The following is a 14,868-nucleotide window of genomic DNA, read 5'->3' as shown; positions in this document are numbered from 1 at the left end:
TAGCTTTGCGGTCAGCACAAAAACCTACAAACAACCACGCAGAGGGACAAAAAGACCCTCCGCACCGACTAACGGTACGGAGGTGCTCCCTCTGCGTCTCAGAGCTTCCAGCAAGCAAGAAAAACCAATATAGCAAGCTGGACAGAAAATATAGCAAACAAAAGTAACACAAGCAAAACTTAGCTTATGCAGGGCAGACAGGCCACAAGAACGATCCAGGAGAAAGAAAGACCAATACTGGGACATTGACTGGAGGCCAGGAACAAAGAATTAGGTGGAGTTAAATTGAGCAGCACCTAACGACTTAACCTCGTCACCTGAGGAAGGAAACTCAGAAGCCGCAGCCCCACTCACATCCACCAAAGGAAGCTCATGGACAGAACCAGCCGAAGTACCACTCATGACCACAGGAGGGAGCTTGACCACAGAATTCACAACAGTAGACCTGCTAATGTTAGCCTAGTGATAGGTATATGTAGCCAATTATATATAGCTGAAAATAACTGCAATTACTCTATTTTAGTCACAGTACCATCACCACATCCATAGCTAATTTACTTAGTGCGCCTGTCATTCCTGCGTAAATATAAACAGAGGCAATAATTACCCATTTATATAGTCGGTTCCCGTCTAAACCTCCGCCATAAACCCCAACGCGCGTTTCGCGTACAAGTAGTCTCGCTTCCTCAGGGGGCCTCACGCGAGTTGGGGTTTATGGCGACTCATGAAACCCATGCAACTAATATTTATCATATACAGTGGGGCAAAAAAGTATTTAGTCAGTCAGCAATAGTGCAAGTTCCACCACTTAAAAAGATGAGAGGCGTCTGTAATTTACATCATAGGTAGACCTCAACTATGGGAGACAAACTGAGAAAAAAAAATCCAGAAAATCACATTGTCTGTTTTTTTAACAATTTATTTGCATATTATGGTGGAAAATAAGTATTTGGTCAGAAACAAAATTTCATCTCAATACTTTGTAATATATCCTTTGTTGGCAATGACAGAGGTCAAACGTTTTCTGTAAGTCTTCACAAGGTTGCCACACACTGTTGTTGGTATGTTGGCCCATTCCTCCATGCAGATCACCTCTAGAGCAGTGATGTTTTTGGCTTTTCGTTTGGCAACACGGACTTTCAACTCCCTCCAAAGGTTTTCTATAGGGTTGAGGTCTGGAGACTGGCTAGGCCACTCCAGGACCTTGAAATGCTTCTTACGAAGCCACTCCTTCGTTGCCCTGGCGGTGTGCTTTGGATCATTGTCATGTTGAAAGACCCAGCCACGTTTCATCTTCAATGCCCTTGCTGATGGAAGGAGGTTTGCACTCAAAATCTCACGATACATGGCCCCATTCATTCTTTCATGTACCCGGATCAGTCGTCCTGGCCCCTTTGCAGAGAAACAGCCCCAAAGCATGATGTTTCCACCACCATGCTTTACAGTAGGTATGGTGTTTGGAGGAAAAAGAATACTGAGTTGCATCCATCAAACACGACAAGTTGTGTTTCTACCAAACAGTTCCAGTTTGGTTTCATTAGACCATAGGATATTCTCCCAAAACTCCTCTGGATCATCCAAATGCTCTCTAGCAAACTTCAGACGGGCCCGGACATGTACTGGCTTAAGCAGTGGGACACGTCTGGCACTGCAGGATCTGAGTCCATGGTGGCGTAGTGTGTTACTTATGGTAGGCCTTGTTACATTGGTCCCAGCTCTCTGCAGTTCATTCACTAGGTCCCCCCGTGTGGTTCTGGGATTTTTGCTCACCGTTCTTGTGATCATTCTGACCCCACGGGGTGGGATTTTGCGTGGAGCCCCAGATCGAGGGAGATTATCAGTGGTCTTGTATGTCTTCCATTTTCTAATTATTGCTCCCACTGTTGATTTCTTCATTCCAAGCTGGTTGGCTATTGCAGATTCAGTCTTCCCAGCCTGGTGCAGGGCTACAATTTTGTTTCTGGTGTCCTTTGACAGCTCTTTGGTCTTCACCATAGTGGAGTTTGGAGTCAGACTGTTTGAGGGTGTGCACAGGTGTCTTTTTATACTGATAACAAGTTTAAACAGGTGCCATTACTACAGGTAATGAGTGGAGGAAAGAGGAGACTCTTAAAGAAGAAGTTACAGGTCTGTGAGAGCCAGAAATCTTGATTGTTTGTTTCTGACCAAATACTTATTTTCCACCATAATATGCAAAAAAAATGATAAAAAAACAGACAATGTGATTTTCTGGATTTTTTTTTCTCAGTTTGTCTCCCATAGTTGAGGTCTACCTATGATGTAAATTACAGATGCCTCTCATCTTTTTAAGTGGTGGAACTTGCACTATTGCTGACTGACTAAATACTTTTTTGCCCCACTGTATGTTGTGTAATTTTCAATAAAACTTTATTTATTTTTTGGTATCTTCTGACTCCATGTCCTCCTTATCATGTATTACCTCATAACTAATTGAACCTTACGTCTAAGTTTGCAAATGAACCTAAATAACTCTGAATCAAATACTGAATTGATAAAATATTCACCATGCTAAGGAATAGGTACTACAGATGAGCGGACCTTTCCAAAATTAAAATTTTCCAAATTTGTTGAATTTTCATAAAAAATGTTGTAATGAGTAAATTCAAATGAATCTCGATACTGGAAAGCTTAAAATTGCTTTAAAAAGACACATGGAGGAGAGAGAGATAGAAAATCCTGCCTGAACATAAGAGCTTACACTCTACAGGAGAGAGAGGACCCCACTGACCATAAGAGCTTACACTCTACAGGAGAGAGAGGACCTCACTGACCATAAGAGCTTACACTCTACAGGAGAGAGAGGACACCACTGACCATAAGAGCTTACACTCTACAGGAGAGAGAGGACCCCGCTGATCATAAGAGCATACACTCTACAGGAGAGAGAGGACCCCACTGATCATAAGAGCTTACACTCTACAGGAGAGAGAGGACCACACTGACCATAAGAGCTTACACTCTACAGGAGAGAGAGGACCCCACTGATCATAAGAGCTTACACTCTACAGGAGAGAGAGGACCACACTGACCATAAGAGCTTACACTCTACAGGAGAGAGAGGACCCCACTGACCATAAGAGCTTACACTCTACAGGAGAGAGGATCCCACTGACAATAAGAGCCTACACTCCACAGGAGAGAGAGGATCCCACTGACCATAAGAGCTTACACTCTACAGGAGAGAGGATCCCATTGACCATAAGAGCTTACACTCTACAGGAGAGAGAGGATCCCACTGACCATAAGAGCCTACACTCTACAGGAGAGAGAGGACCCCACTGATCATAAGAGCTTACACTCTACAGGAGAGAGAGGACCACACTGACCATAAGAGCTTACACTGTACAGGAGAGAGAGAGGACCCCACTGACCATAAGAGCTTACACTCTACAGGAGAGAGAGGACCACACTGACCATAAGAGCTTACACTCTACAGGAGAGAGAGGACCCCACTGACCATAAGAGCTTACACTCTACAGGAGAGAGAGGACCCCACTGACCATAAGAGCTTACACTCTACAGGAGAGAGGATCCCACTGACAATAAGAGCCTACACTCCACAGGAGAGAGAGGATCCCACTGACCATAAGAGCTTACACTCTACAGGAGAGAGAGGACCTCACTGACCATAAGATCTTACACTGTACAGGAGAGAGAGGACCTCACTGACCATAAGAGCTTACACTCTACAGGAGAGAGAGGACCTCACTGACCATAAGAGCTTATACTCTACAGGAGAGAGAGGACCCCACTGACCATAAGAGCTTACACTCTACAGGAGAGAGAGGACCCCACTGACCATAAGAGCTTACACTCTACAGGAGAGAGAGGACCCCACTGACCATAAGAGCTTACACTCTACAGGAGAGAGAGGACCACACTGACCATAAGAGCTTACACTCTACAGGAGAGAGAGGACCCCACTGACCATAAGAGCTTACACTCTACAGGAGAGAGAGGACCCCACTGACCATAAGAGCTTACACACTACAGGAGAGAGAGGACCCCACTGACCATAGGAGCTTACACTCTACAGTAGAGAGATGAACCCACTGACCATAAGAGCTTACACTCTACAGGAGAGAGAGGACCACACTGACCATAAGAGCTTACACTCTACAGGAGAGAGAGGACCACACTGACCATAAGAGCTTACACTCTACAGGAGAGAGAGGACCACACTGACCATAAGAGCTTACACTCTAAAGGAGAGAGCGGACCTGCAGAGGACCTTGGGTATGTCCTTTATTGAGTGTCATTTATGTGTACTGGTGGCTTCCAGTGTTGTGGCTTGAAGTTTTCTAAATAAACTTGCATCTATTTCATTAGATGTTGTTTTGCCCACAAGGTGTATATCCATAAAGGAGATTCCCTCAGCTTGACTGGTTACTGTGAATTGGAAATTCTATTAATATATTGAAGGAATAGCGGTACGTACGATACATCGCAACTCCGAACAATAAGCATGTCGTCTATGTATTGTCCATACCAATTGATGTGATCATTAGAGGGAAAAAACTCCTCCCATCATGTCATAACCAATTCTGCAGGACAATGAAAATGTATACTCCATTGAGGCCTTTTCTATCTTCAAATAATAGATATTGTATACTTATGAGAATAAATTCTTGTATGCCCTCTGGATTTAAACGGTAATTCTATATATGGTGTGCAACAGTTTTCCAGGCAATATTATGCTGGATGCATGAATATAAACTCAGTACATCGCATGTGGCCCATGACAGATCAAATTCCAAAAAGACCCTATGTACCTCCTTTCTATCACATAAATAGCCTGGGATGTTTTGTGCTAATGGTTGTAAAAAAAAAAGAATCAATAAACTTGCTCCAACCTTCACTAAGGGAACTTATTCCTGTCACAATAGATCTCAAATCAGGGAGAAATTTCTCTTTATAGATTTTAGGTGAACCGTGGAAAATGGGCATTACTGGATTTGTAAGTAATAAACCTAACTTATTAGAGGTTAAAACTAGTGTTGAGCATTCCGATACCGCAAGTATCGGGTATCGGCCGATATTTGCGGCATCGGAATTCCGATACCGAGTTCCGATATTTTTGTGATATCGGGAATCGGTATCGGGATTTAGATTAATGTGTAAAATAACGAATAAAAATAAAAAATATTGATATACTTACTCTCGGACGGGCCCTGGTTGTCACCGCTGCAATCGCCATGCTTTTCTTCCTAAGAATGAGCGCGTTAAGGACCTTCGATGATGTCACGGCTTGTGATTGGTCGCGTGAGCGGTCACATGACCGCTCAGCGACCAATCACAAGCCGCAACGTCATCGAAGGTCATTAAAGCGCTCATTCTTAGGAAGAAAAGCATGGCGATTGCAGCGGTGACAACCAGGGCCCGTCCGAGAGTAAGTATATCAATATTTTTTATTTTTATTCTTTATTTTACACATTAATATGGATCCCAGGGCCTGAAGGAGAGTTTCCTCTCCTTCAGACCCTGGGAACCATCACGGATACCTTCCGATATTTGTGTCCCATTGACTTGTATTGGTATCGGATATCGGTATCGGCGATATCCGATATTTTTCGGATATCAGCCGATACCATCCGATACCGATACTTTCAAATATTGGACGGTATCGCTCAACACTAGTTAAAACCCCAACGAGACACCTTCCTGGAGAATTTTGGCAAATTTAATTTTACACATACTTGTGTGGTCACTATTAGTGTTGAGCGATACCTTCCAATATTTGCAAGTATCAGTATCGGATGGTATCGGCCGATACCGGCAAAATGTCGGTATCGAGTTCCGATACCAATACAAGTCAATGGGACACAAATATCAGAATGTATCCTCGATGATTCCCAGGGTCTGAAGGAGAGGAAACTCTCATTGAGGCCCTTGGATCCATATTAATGTAAAAAAATAAAGAATAAAAATAAAAAATATGGCTATACTCACCCCTCCGAAGAACCCTGGCTGTCACCGCTGCACCGCACACTCCGATACCGATTTCCGATATCACAAAAATATCGGAACTCGGTATCGGTATTCCGATACAGCAAATATCGGCCGATACCCGCTACTTGCAGTATCGGAATGCTCAACACTAGTCACTATACAATTTACGGTAGGTGTTTTGAATACACTATGTGCTTGTTTGATATAGAGAGCTCTATCAAAAATTAAAATGGCTCCTCCTTTGTCCTCCCTCCTAATTACAATATTGTTATTATTTTGCAGTGATCTAATAGCATTGAATTGTTTCAGTGTTAAATTGGTGCTATAAAGGTCAGACAAAGAAGTGGTGTGGCTTTTATCATGTAAGGCTTTCAACTCCAGGTCTACCAAATGTTGGAAATTATCCAGGCATTCCACCCGTGTCGGTTAAAGATAAAATACAGGGTTAGATGTTTTATAATTCAGCAAACACTATGTTGAGGACTTTTTTCCAAGTTTAAATATTGCAATGTCCTTATGACTGTTTGTTCCCTGGAGGAAAAATTCTTATCTTCCTTAGCGACGTCCATTGTTTTTTTTGTGTCTCTTTAGTAGCGTTCTCTTTTTTTTTACAGTCAAAAGTCATATAAATTTATTGACATCCAAGTCGAAATTGCTAGCAGGTACAAACTTTAGACCAGATCAGGTGGCTAACCTGACCAAAATGAGGCACGTAGTGCACCTAGGACCTGAGCTTGGCTGGTCACGTGATCACTGCAGGGACGATGGGGGCAGAGCTACTGCACGAGAATGGAGGGTCTGCAAGAAACGCAGGACACAGAGTACTACGACAGGGATGTGGTCAAAGGACAAGCTGAGGGTCGGGAGCCAGACGGGAGTGAGGTACCACAGGGCAAAACAGCAGATTAGTCAAAGACAAGCCAAGGGGTCAGAAAGCCAGTAACATAGTAACATAGTTAGTAAGGCCGAAAAAAGACATTTGTCCATCCAGTTCAGCCTATATTCCATCATAATAAATACCCAGATCTACGTCCTTCTACAGAACCTAATAATTGTATGATACAATATTGTTCTGCTCCAGGAAGACATCCAGGCCTCTCTTGAACCCCTCGACTGAGTTCGCCATCACCACCTCCTCAGGCAAGCAATTCCAGATTCTCACTGCCCTAACAGTAAAGAATCCTCTTCTATGTTGGTGGAAAAACCTTCTCTCCTCCAGACGCAAAGAATGCCCCCTTGTGCCCGTCACCTTCCTTGGTATAAACAGATCCTCAGCGAGATATTTGTATTGTCCCCTTATATACTTATACATGGTTATTAGATCGCCCCTCAGTCGTCTTTTTTCTAGACTAAATAATCCTAATTTCGCTAATCTATCTGGGTATTGTAGTTCTCCCATCCCCTTTATTAATTTTGTTGCCCTCCTTTGTACTCTCTCTAGTTCCATTATATCCTTCCTGAGCACCGGTGCCCAAAACTGGACACAGTACTCCATGTGCGGTCTAACTAGGGATTTGTACAGAGGCAGTATAATGCTCTCATCATGTGTATCCAGACCTCTTTTAATGCACCCCATGATCCTGTTTGCCTTGGCAGCTGCTGCCTGGCACTGGCTGCTCCAGGTAAGTTTATCATTAACTAGGATCCCCAAGTCCTTCTCCCTGTCAGATTTACCCAGTGGTTTCCCGTTCAGTGTGTAATGGTGATATTGATTCCCTCTTCCCATGTGTATAACCTTACATTTATCATTGTTAAACCTCATCTGCCACCTTTCAGCCCAAGTTTCCAACTTATCCAGATCCATCTGTAGCAGAATACTATCTTCTCTTGTATTAACTGCTTTACATAGTTTTGTATCATCTGCAAATATCGATATTTTACTGTGTAAACCTTCTACCAGATCATTAATGAATATGTTGAAGAGAACAGGTCCCAATACTGACCCCTGCGGTACCCCACTGGTCACAGCGACCCAGTTAGAGACTATACCATTTATAACCACCCTCTGCTTTCTATCACTAAGCCAGTTACTAACCCATTTACACACATTTTCCCCCAGACCAAGCATTCTCATTTTGTGTACCAACCTCTTGTGCGGCACGGTATCAAACGCTTTGGAAAAATCGAGATATACCACGTCCAATGACTCACCGTGGTCCAGTCTATAGCTTACCTCTTCATAAAAACTGATTAGATTGGTTTGACAGGAGCGATTTCTCATAAACCCATGCTGATATGGAGTTAAACAGTTATTCTCATTGAGATAATCCAGAATAACATCCCTCAGAAACCCTTCAAATATTTTACCAACAATAGAGGTTAGACTTACTGGCCTATAATTTCCAGGTTCACTTTTAGAGCCCTTTTTGAATATTGGCACCACATTTGCTATGCGCCAATCCTGCGGAACAGACCCTGTCTCTATAGAGTCCCTAAAAATAAGAAATAATGGTTTATCTATTACATTACTTAGTTCTCTTAGTACTCGTGGGTGTACTCTGTCAGTACAGACAGAGAAGTACCATGCAGAAAACAGGGGCAGTAGTCAGGGGCCGAACCGGGTCATACACAGCAAGGCACACACGCACAGTGGCACAGCGATTACAGATGATTAACCTGGGTCAGCTATCTCAAACCGAGTTGATGGAAGTATAACTGACTCACAACCCAGGAACAATCAGCATTAAATAGCCACCCCAGAACCAAAGAGAGGCAGACTAATTTAACTCAGACCTGACCAAGATGAAGCCATGACCAGCCCACCCAGAGTCATGACAATAGGTGTCTGGCTTCGCAGGAATGACCTACTGTAGTGCCGGCATCCCTGCATGCTGCCCCTCACCCCCGGCAGGGACGCCGACTTACTCATCACCATGGTCTCCGTCCCACTCTTCTTCCTCCCTCATCTGCTGCTGCCCGTGGTGCGTGCACTGTGCGCATATTCCCAGGCACCGTGCTTAGGGAGAGTGCATGGTCACTCACTCTTTCTTAAAGGGGCCTAGCGTGCCGTCCTAAAGTGTCCCCAGCCAATAGCTGGGAGATACTTATTATTTAAGGCACCTCCACCTGAATGGAGGTGCCTGTGCAACGTTGTTTGTCTGTTCCTAAATACTCTTACTAGTTCTCAGGTCCCTGTCTGATAGTCCCGCTAATGTCTGTCCATCCCTAACCTCCTTGCTAGTACTTGCCTTGTCAGTCTACTGCAGCCGGATTCGCCTGCTGTGCCATTCTATATATCTGTCGGACCTTCCCACACCTGCTGTGCCAAACTGTATATCAGCTGTACTCTCCTTCTGGGCCGTTCCAGCTATCTGTCCCTTGAGGTCAGCTGCCTTGCCGAGGTCTGTCCTATAGTACCACCTTTTGTCCATTGGGAGCCAAGCCTAACCCCTCTGTCAGGGGCTCTATTGAAAGTCAGGTGTTCATCTAGTCATGCCCCTCCAAGCTCTCCTTGGACCACAGCACAGTGGTTCCTCCACTCCAATACACCTACTTAGCTTATTTTTTTTCTATTGCATTAAATATAAGACTCCATACTGACTTGGGTCTCTTCAGAACGAGCCATTCTAAGAAACACAATTGGCTAAAATCATCAATTGGTTATTAAATTATTTCCAAAATTATTTTCTGCGCAATCAGCATTTTATAAATTGTGATTCTCTCTTGATTTGTACCTCTTAGGTACAGTTTACCGAGAATTTGTTTTGGCTGCAAAAATTGTAATGTTTTGGAATATTTCTAATCTTTGCATTACCATATATTGGCTGCAAATCTTGCATTTTTACTCTCTTTAGATATCTGGAATCTCACTGACAGTAAAAGTCACTTGCAAAAATTTGCATGGTTTCATCACAAGAATTCACATGTAGAAAAACCATTATGAACTCCTAAAATTGTATGTGATAATAAATTGTCTGTCTCAAGTGAGACGTGCAGATGAAAGACCCCGACGGTGGTCCTATCCTCCTATGACTCCATTCTCGAAAGAGTCTGAGATGACTGTTTGCAAAATCTGTTACCTATCTCAAACACTTGGCATGATTGCCGTAGATAAGTCCGACAATAACCGCTCACAGCCAAAAACAATTTGACAACACATGGCAGCAGTGAAATTACCAATACCCTTGGGTTAGTTACCAGTACATCATTCTCCAAATTGATCTCTAAAGAGAAGCAAAATGTTTAGATTTGAAAAATCAGGGTAAGTTCACCTGTAGGGTTGTTTTGTGGTGGAACAATCCAATGTGGCTTTGAAGAAGAATCCATTGGAGGCATTCATGCAGGTTAGCAGTCAACGGGTTTGGATGTGACTTACCAGCAGTTTTTGAAGCATTTTTCCTCAGATCTCTTTTGTAGTCTTTTGACTTGACATTGTCAAGTTTAAAATTAATTTCCCGAAGAATCAGCCATCAAACAATGTCACTTATGTGTTTTTCTTCTTTTATTTGGAATTCAAAACCTCATGAAAAAGAAACTTGATAAAACTCTCTGTATGAATAATTCTGTGGATTTCCCAACAAAGCCAATAAGAAGAGTATTCCAAAAGTAGTTGAAATGGCTTTTATGTACATTTTAGGCATAAAAAATGTCAAAATAAAAGTACATAAAACATTGTCTGGACATAGCCTTAATGAAGTGATCCCACAGGTGACATGAGTCTTTTTAGACATTAATCTGACTTTTAGGCTATGTGCACACGTTCAGGATTTTTCACATTTTTTTTCACTTTTTTTGCTATAAAAACATCATAAAACCAAGAAAAAAAATGCGTACATTAAGCTTCCTATTATTAGAATGCAATCCGCAATTTTTGTGCACATGTTGCTTTTTTTTCCGCGGCGGAATCGCATTTCGGAAAAAAAACGCAGCATGTTCATTCCTTGTGCGGAATCACGGGGATTCCACACACAAAGGAATGCATTGATCTGCTTACTTTCCGCATGTGGCTATGCCCACCATGCAGGAAGTAAGCGGATCCTGTGCGGTTGGCACCCAGGGTGGAGGAGAGGAGACTCCTCCAGGCCCTGGGTACCATATAATTGTTAAAAAAAAAGAATTAAAATAATAAATTGTGATATTCTCACCTTCCGGCGTCCCCGGCAGTCTTCCCGCTCCTCGCGATTCTTCCGTTCCAACTGATGCTTTGCGGCAATGACCTGTGATGACATCGCGGTTACGGTTGAGCGACTTTTGTTTTTATAGGATCGGGTCGGGTTTCACGAAACCCGACTTTTTCAAAAGTCGGCTCGAGTGAAATCGGCCGATCCTATAGAAAAGTCGGGGTCGGCCGAAACATAGTAACATAGTAACATAGTTAGTAAGGCCGAAAAAAGACATTTGTCCATCCAGTTCAGCCTATATTCCATCATAATAAATACCCAGATCTACGTCCTTCTACAGAACCTAATAATTGTATGATACAATATTGTTCTGCTCCAGGAAGACATCCAGGCCTCTCTTGAACCCCTCGACTGAGTTCGCCATCACCACCTCCTCAGGCAAGCAATTCCAGATTCTCACTGCCCTAATGCAGTGCATTGGGTTTCTAATGGTTCCCAGGGTCTGAAGGAGAGGAAACTCTCCTTCAGGCCCTGCGATCCATATTAATGTGTAAAATAAAGAATAAAAATAAAATTTTTTGCTATACTCACCCTCGGACGCCCTGGTTGTAACCGGGAGCCTTCCTTCCTAAGAATGAGCGCCTGAAGGACCTTTCGATGACGTCGCGGCTTGTGATTGGTCGCGTGAGCGGTCACATGGGCGTCACACGACCAATCACAAGCCGCGACGTCATCGAAAGGTCCTTCAAGCGCTGATTCTTAGGAAGGAAGGCTGCGGGTTAGAACCAGGGCGCGTCCGAGGGTGAGTATATTCCTAATAGGTATATACTCACCCTCGGACGCTTGAAGGACCTTTCGATGACGTCGCGGCTTGTGATTGGTCGCGTGACGCCCGTGTGACCGCTCACGCGACCAATCACAAGCCGCAACGTCATCAAAAGGTCCTTCAGGCGCTCATTCTTAGGAAGGAAGGCTCCCGGTTACAACCAGGGCGCGTCCGAGGGTGAGTATAGCAATATTTTTTATTTTTATTCTTTATTTTACACTTAAATCTGAATTCCGATACCGATTTCCGATATCTTAAACATATCGGGAATCGGTATCGGAATTCCGATTCCAGTTCAGAAGATCGCTGACCTCATGGCCGACCCCACACAGGGGTCGGGTCGGGTTTCATGAAACCCGACTTTGCCAAAAGTCGGCGACTTCTGAATCTGGCCGACCTGTTTCGCTCAACCCTAATTGCGGTCATTCCGCGGCAATTCTGGACATGGGCACATAGCCTTAATCCCAGGCTAATGCAATGTATATATTGGGGAAACCAATCTTTTCATTAATGCCTTTCATTTTGGAAGATCTTGAATCCTCCTGTCCTTCCTTTTTTTTTATTTCGATATTTTTTATCACTCTCCATTTCTCTTACAGTAAGTTATAAGTTACTAGAACAAATAGATAAAAAATATCATGGGGCTGATTACAAGGATATTCCAATAAAAACAAGTCCACAGGGAATAATTTGCTGATCGTGGTGGCACCTATCGCTTGGATCCCCAGAGACCCCGAGATGGGGACTCTGTACTTTGGAGCTCTGCAGCCCCGTCCTGACTGGAGATGAGATGCCCATGGATGGCTTCCACTCCAGAGGCCTAGCATGCACACCTCCAGTCCTTTCAGGACGAGGTTGCAGAGCTTCAATTCAAGAGCTCATATCTTGGGATCGCCAACGAACCCACAAGTCTGACCAACAGTGATTGACAAATTATCCCCTATCCAAGTTATGGGGGCTATCTGGAATTTTTTAGGAATAACTATTTATTGTCTACTGGTTTACAAACATTTGGGTTAGGTTTTAATTTTTTTAAATATCTTAATCATTTCATGCATAATGCTTCTCAAAAATAATTGACATCATCTTTATGATGGCCTCCTTCACGTCTCTGTTGTTCAGACTGTAAATGAAAGGATTGAACATTGGAGATAAAATGACATAAACTATTGAGACGTATTTCTCCTGGTCTGAAGAAACGTCTGTAGAAGGTCCTAAGTAAGTGACCATTCCAGTGCCAAAGTACAAAGCCACCACTCCGAGGTGGGAGCTGCATGTCGAAAAGGCCTTAGAACGTCCTCCAGAGCTGATCTTCATTACAGAAGATATGATACATATATAAGACACTAGAATAATAATGAAAGGGATGAAAAGTGAGATAAAACTAAAGAAAAACGAGACAATCTCGTTGTTATGGACATCTCCGCATGCCAGCTTTATCACTGACAGGGCCTCACACATAAAATGGTTGACCTCGTTACTGTTACACAATGTTATCGGCATTGCAAATGATGGCAGAAAGACATACATGAAACTGAATACACATACAAAAAAAGCAAGACCATGGCACGTTCTCCACCTCATGACCATGATATAATGGAGGGGATGACAGATGGCCACATATCGGTCAAAAGCCATGACTGCTAGAAGCAAACATTCATTCGCCCCTATCCACAGCAGAAGTAAGATTTGCACAGCGCAGGCGGTGAGCGATATGGTTCTCTGGGCCGAGGTGAGGTCCATCAGTAACCTGGGGACGGCACAGGAAATGTTGCACAGATCTATGAAGGACAGATTGGCTAGGAAGAAATACATCGGGACGTGTAAGTGAGAATTCATGAGGATAATACAAATGATTAAAATGTTTCCAAAAATTGCCACAATATAGATAATGAAGAAAAGAAAAAACAACCCAATGTTTATTTTCATATCATCGGTAAAACCGAGAAGAACCAAATCAGTGATCACAGTCTGATTCTTTACATCCATGGTGGCCAATATTACAATAGTTTATTTTGCGTCGTTGACTTTCATCAGAATTTGGAAAACATTGTAGGTCAAGAAGATAAAAGACAACAAAAAGTTTATTTTTATGTCATCAGTAAAACCGAGAAGAACTGAATCATTGACAGTAATCTAATGCTTCACGTCCGAGGTATCAAATATTCAAAAGTGACTAAAAGGAAGAGTCATTTTCAGCGCTATTGTTCATTAATTACCCAAAAAACATTGAGTTGAAGGTTCTGGCAAACTCAATTAGACACGTCTACCAGGAAATTATTGATGTTGGAACTAATCCTGGAGAGAGTGTCATGCTCAATCAATAAGCAGATACAAAGAAATTTGATTCAGTTGCACCCAACCTAGGTTTTATCTTGGTCACAGTTTTAGAAGGGTTCAACAAAGTAGAAGGTTCCGACAAAGTAGAAGGGTCCGGCATATTAGAAGAGTCCGGCAGAGGAGAAGGTTCCAGCATAGTAGAAAGTTCTAGCATATTAAAAGGTTTGGGCATAGTAAAAGATTCCATCAGAGTAGAAGATTCCAGCATAGTAGAATGGTCCGGCATTGTAGAAGGATCCAAGCGTAGTAAAAGGGTCCACAAAGATTTGTGCTCAACAATTTAATACTACACTTAAAATCGTTGGAGAGGCCAAGCAGAATAAGCACTCTGAGGCACCTGATATGCAATTTGCAGACTGATCCAGTAATATAGGTTGGATGTGAGATCCGCATGCCTTTCCAAGAAATACAGGTTGGATGATAGGATTTTTCAAATAAAGGTTGATCAGATACGTGTTTCTTTCCCAGTAGTATCGTGAAAAGGAGAGAATAAAGAGTTTTCAAACCAAGAGCAGTTGTGTATCAGTTTTGCAAAAGCAGTGAGCAGCATTGCAGCCAGGTTTTCGTTCTATCAATGTTTTGAAGATCTGGAGACCATAGCTGGAGATGAGACCAGTCTGGCCTTTCTCCCGGCTTGCTCCAACCTGTTACTCACGTCTAGTAGTGCTGGAG

General features: G+C 43.0%; 1 protein-coding gene across 1 annotated transcript; it reads right to left on the bottom strand.

The window, feature by feature from the left end:
• Positions 1-12,906: 12,906 nt before the first annotated feature.
• On the bottom strand, positions 12,907-13,845 carry LOC138672290 (olfactory receptor 2B6-like). Its single transcript, XM_069760270.1, has one exon. It carries the CDS (start codon positions 13,843-13,845, stop codon positions 12,907-12,909), a length of 939 nt encoding a protein of 312 aa, XP_069616371.1.
• Positions 13,846-14,868: the final 1,023 nt, after the last annotated feature.

This window comes from Ranitomeya imitator, chromosome 1, assembly GCF_032444005.1.
Source record: "Ranitomeya imitator isolate aRanImi1 chromosome 1, aRanImi1.pri, whole genome shotgun sequence".
Taxonomy (NCBI): Eukaryota; Metazoa; Chordata; class Amphibia; order Anura; family Dendrobatidae; genus Ranitomeya; species Ranitomeya imitator.
Note: the sequence above shows the minus strand (reverse complement) of the source record. Positions and strands in the feature narration are given on the sequence as shown.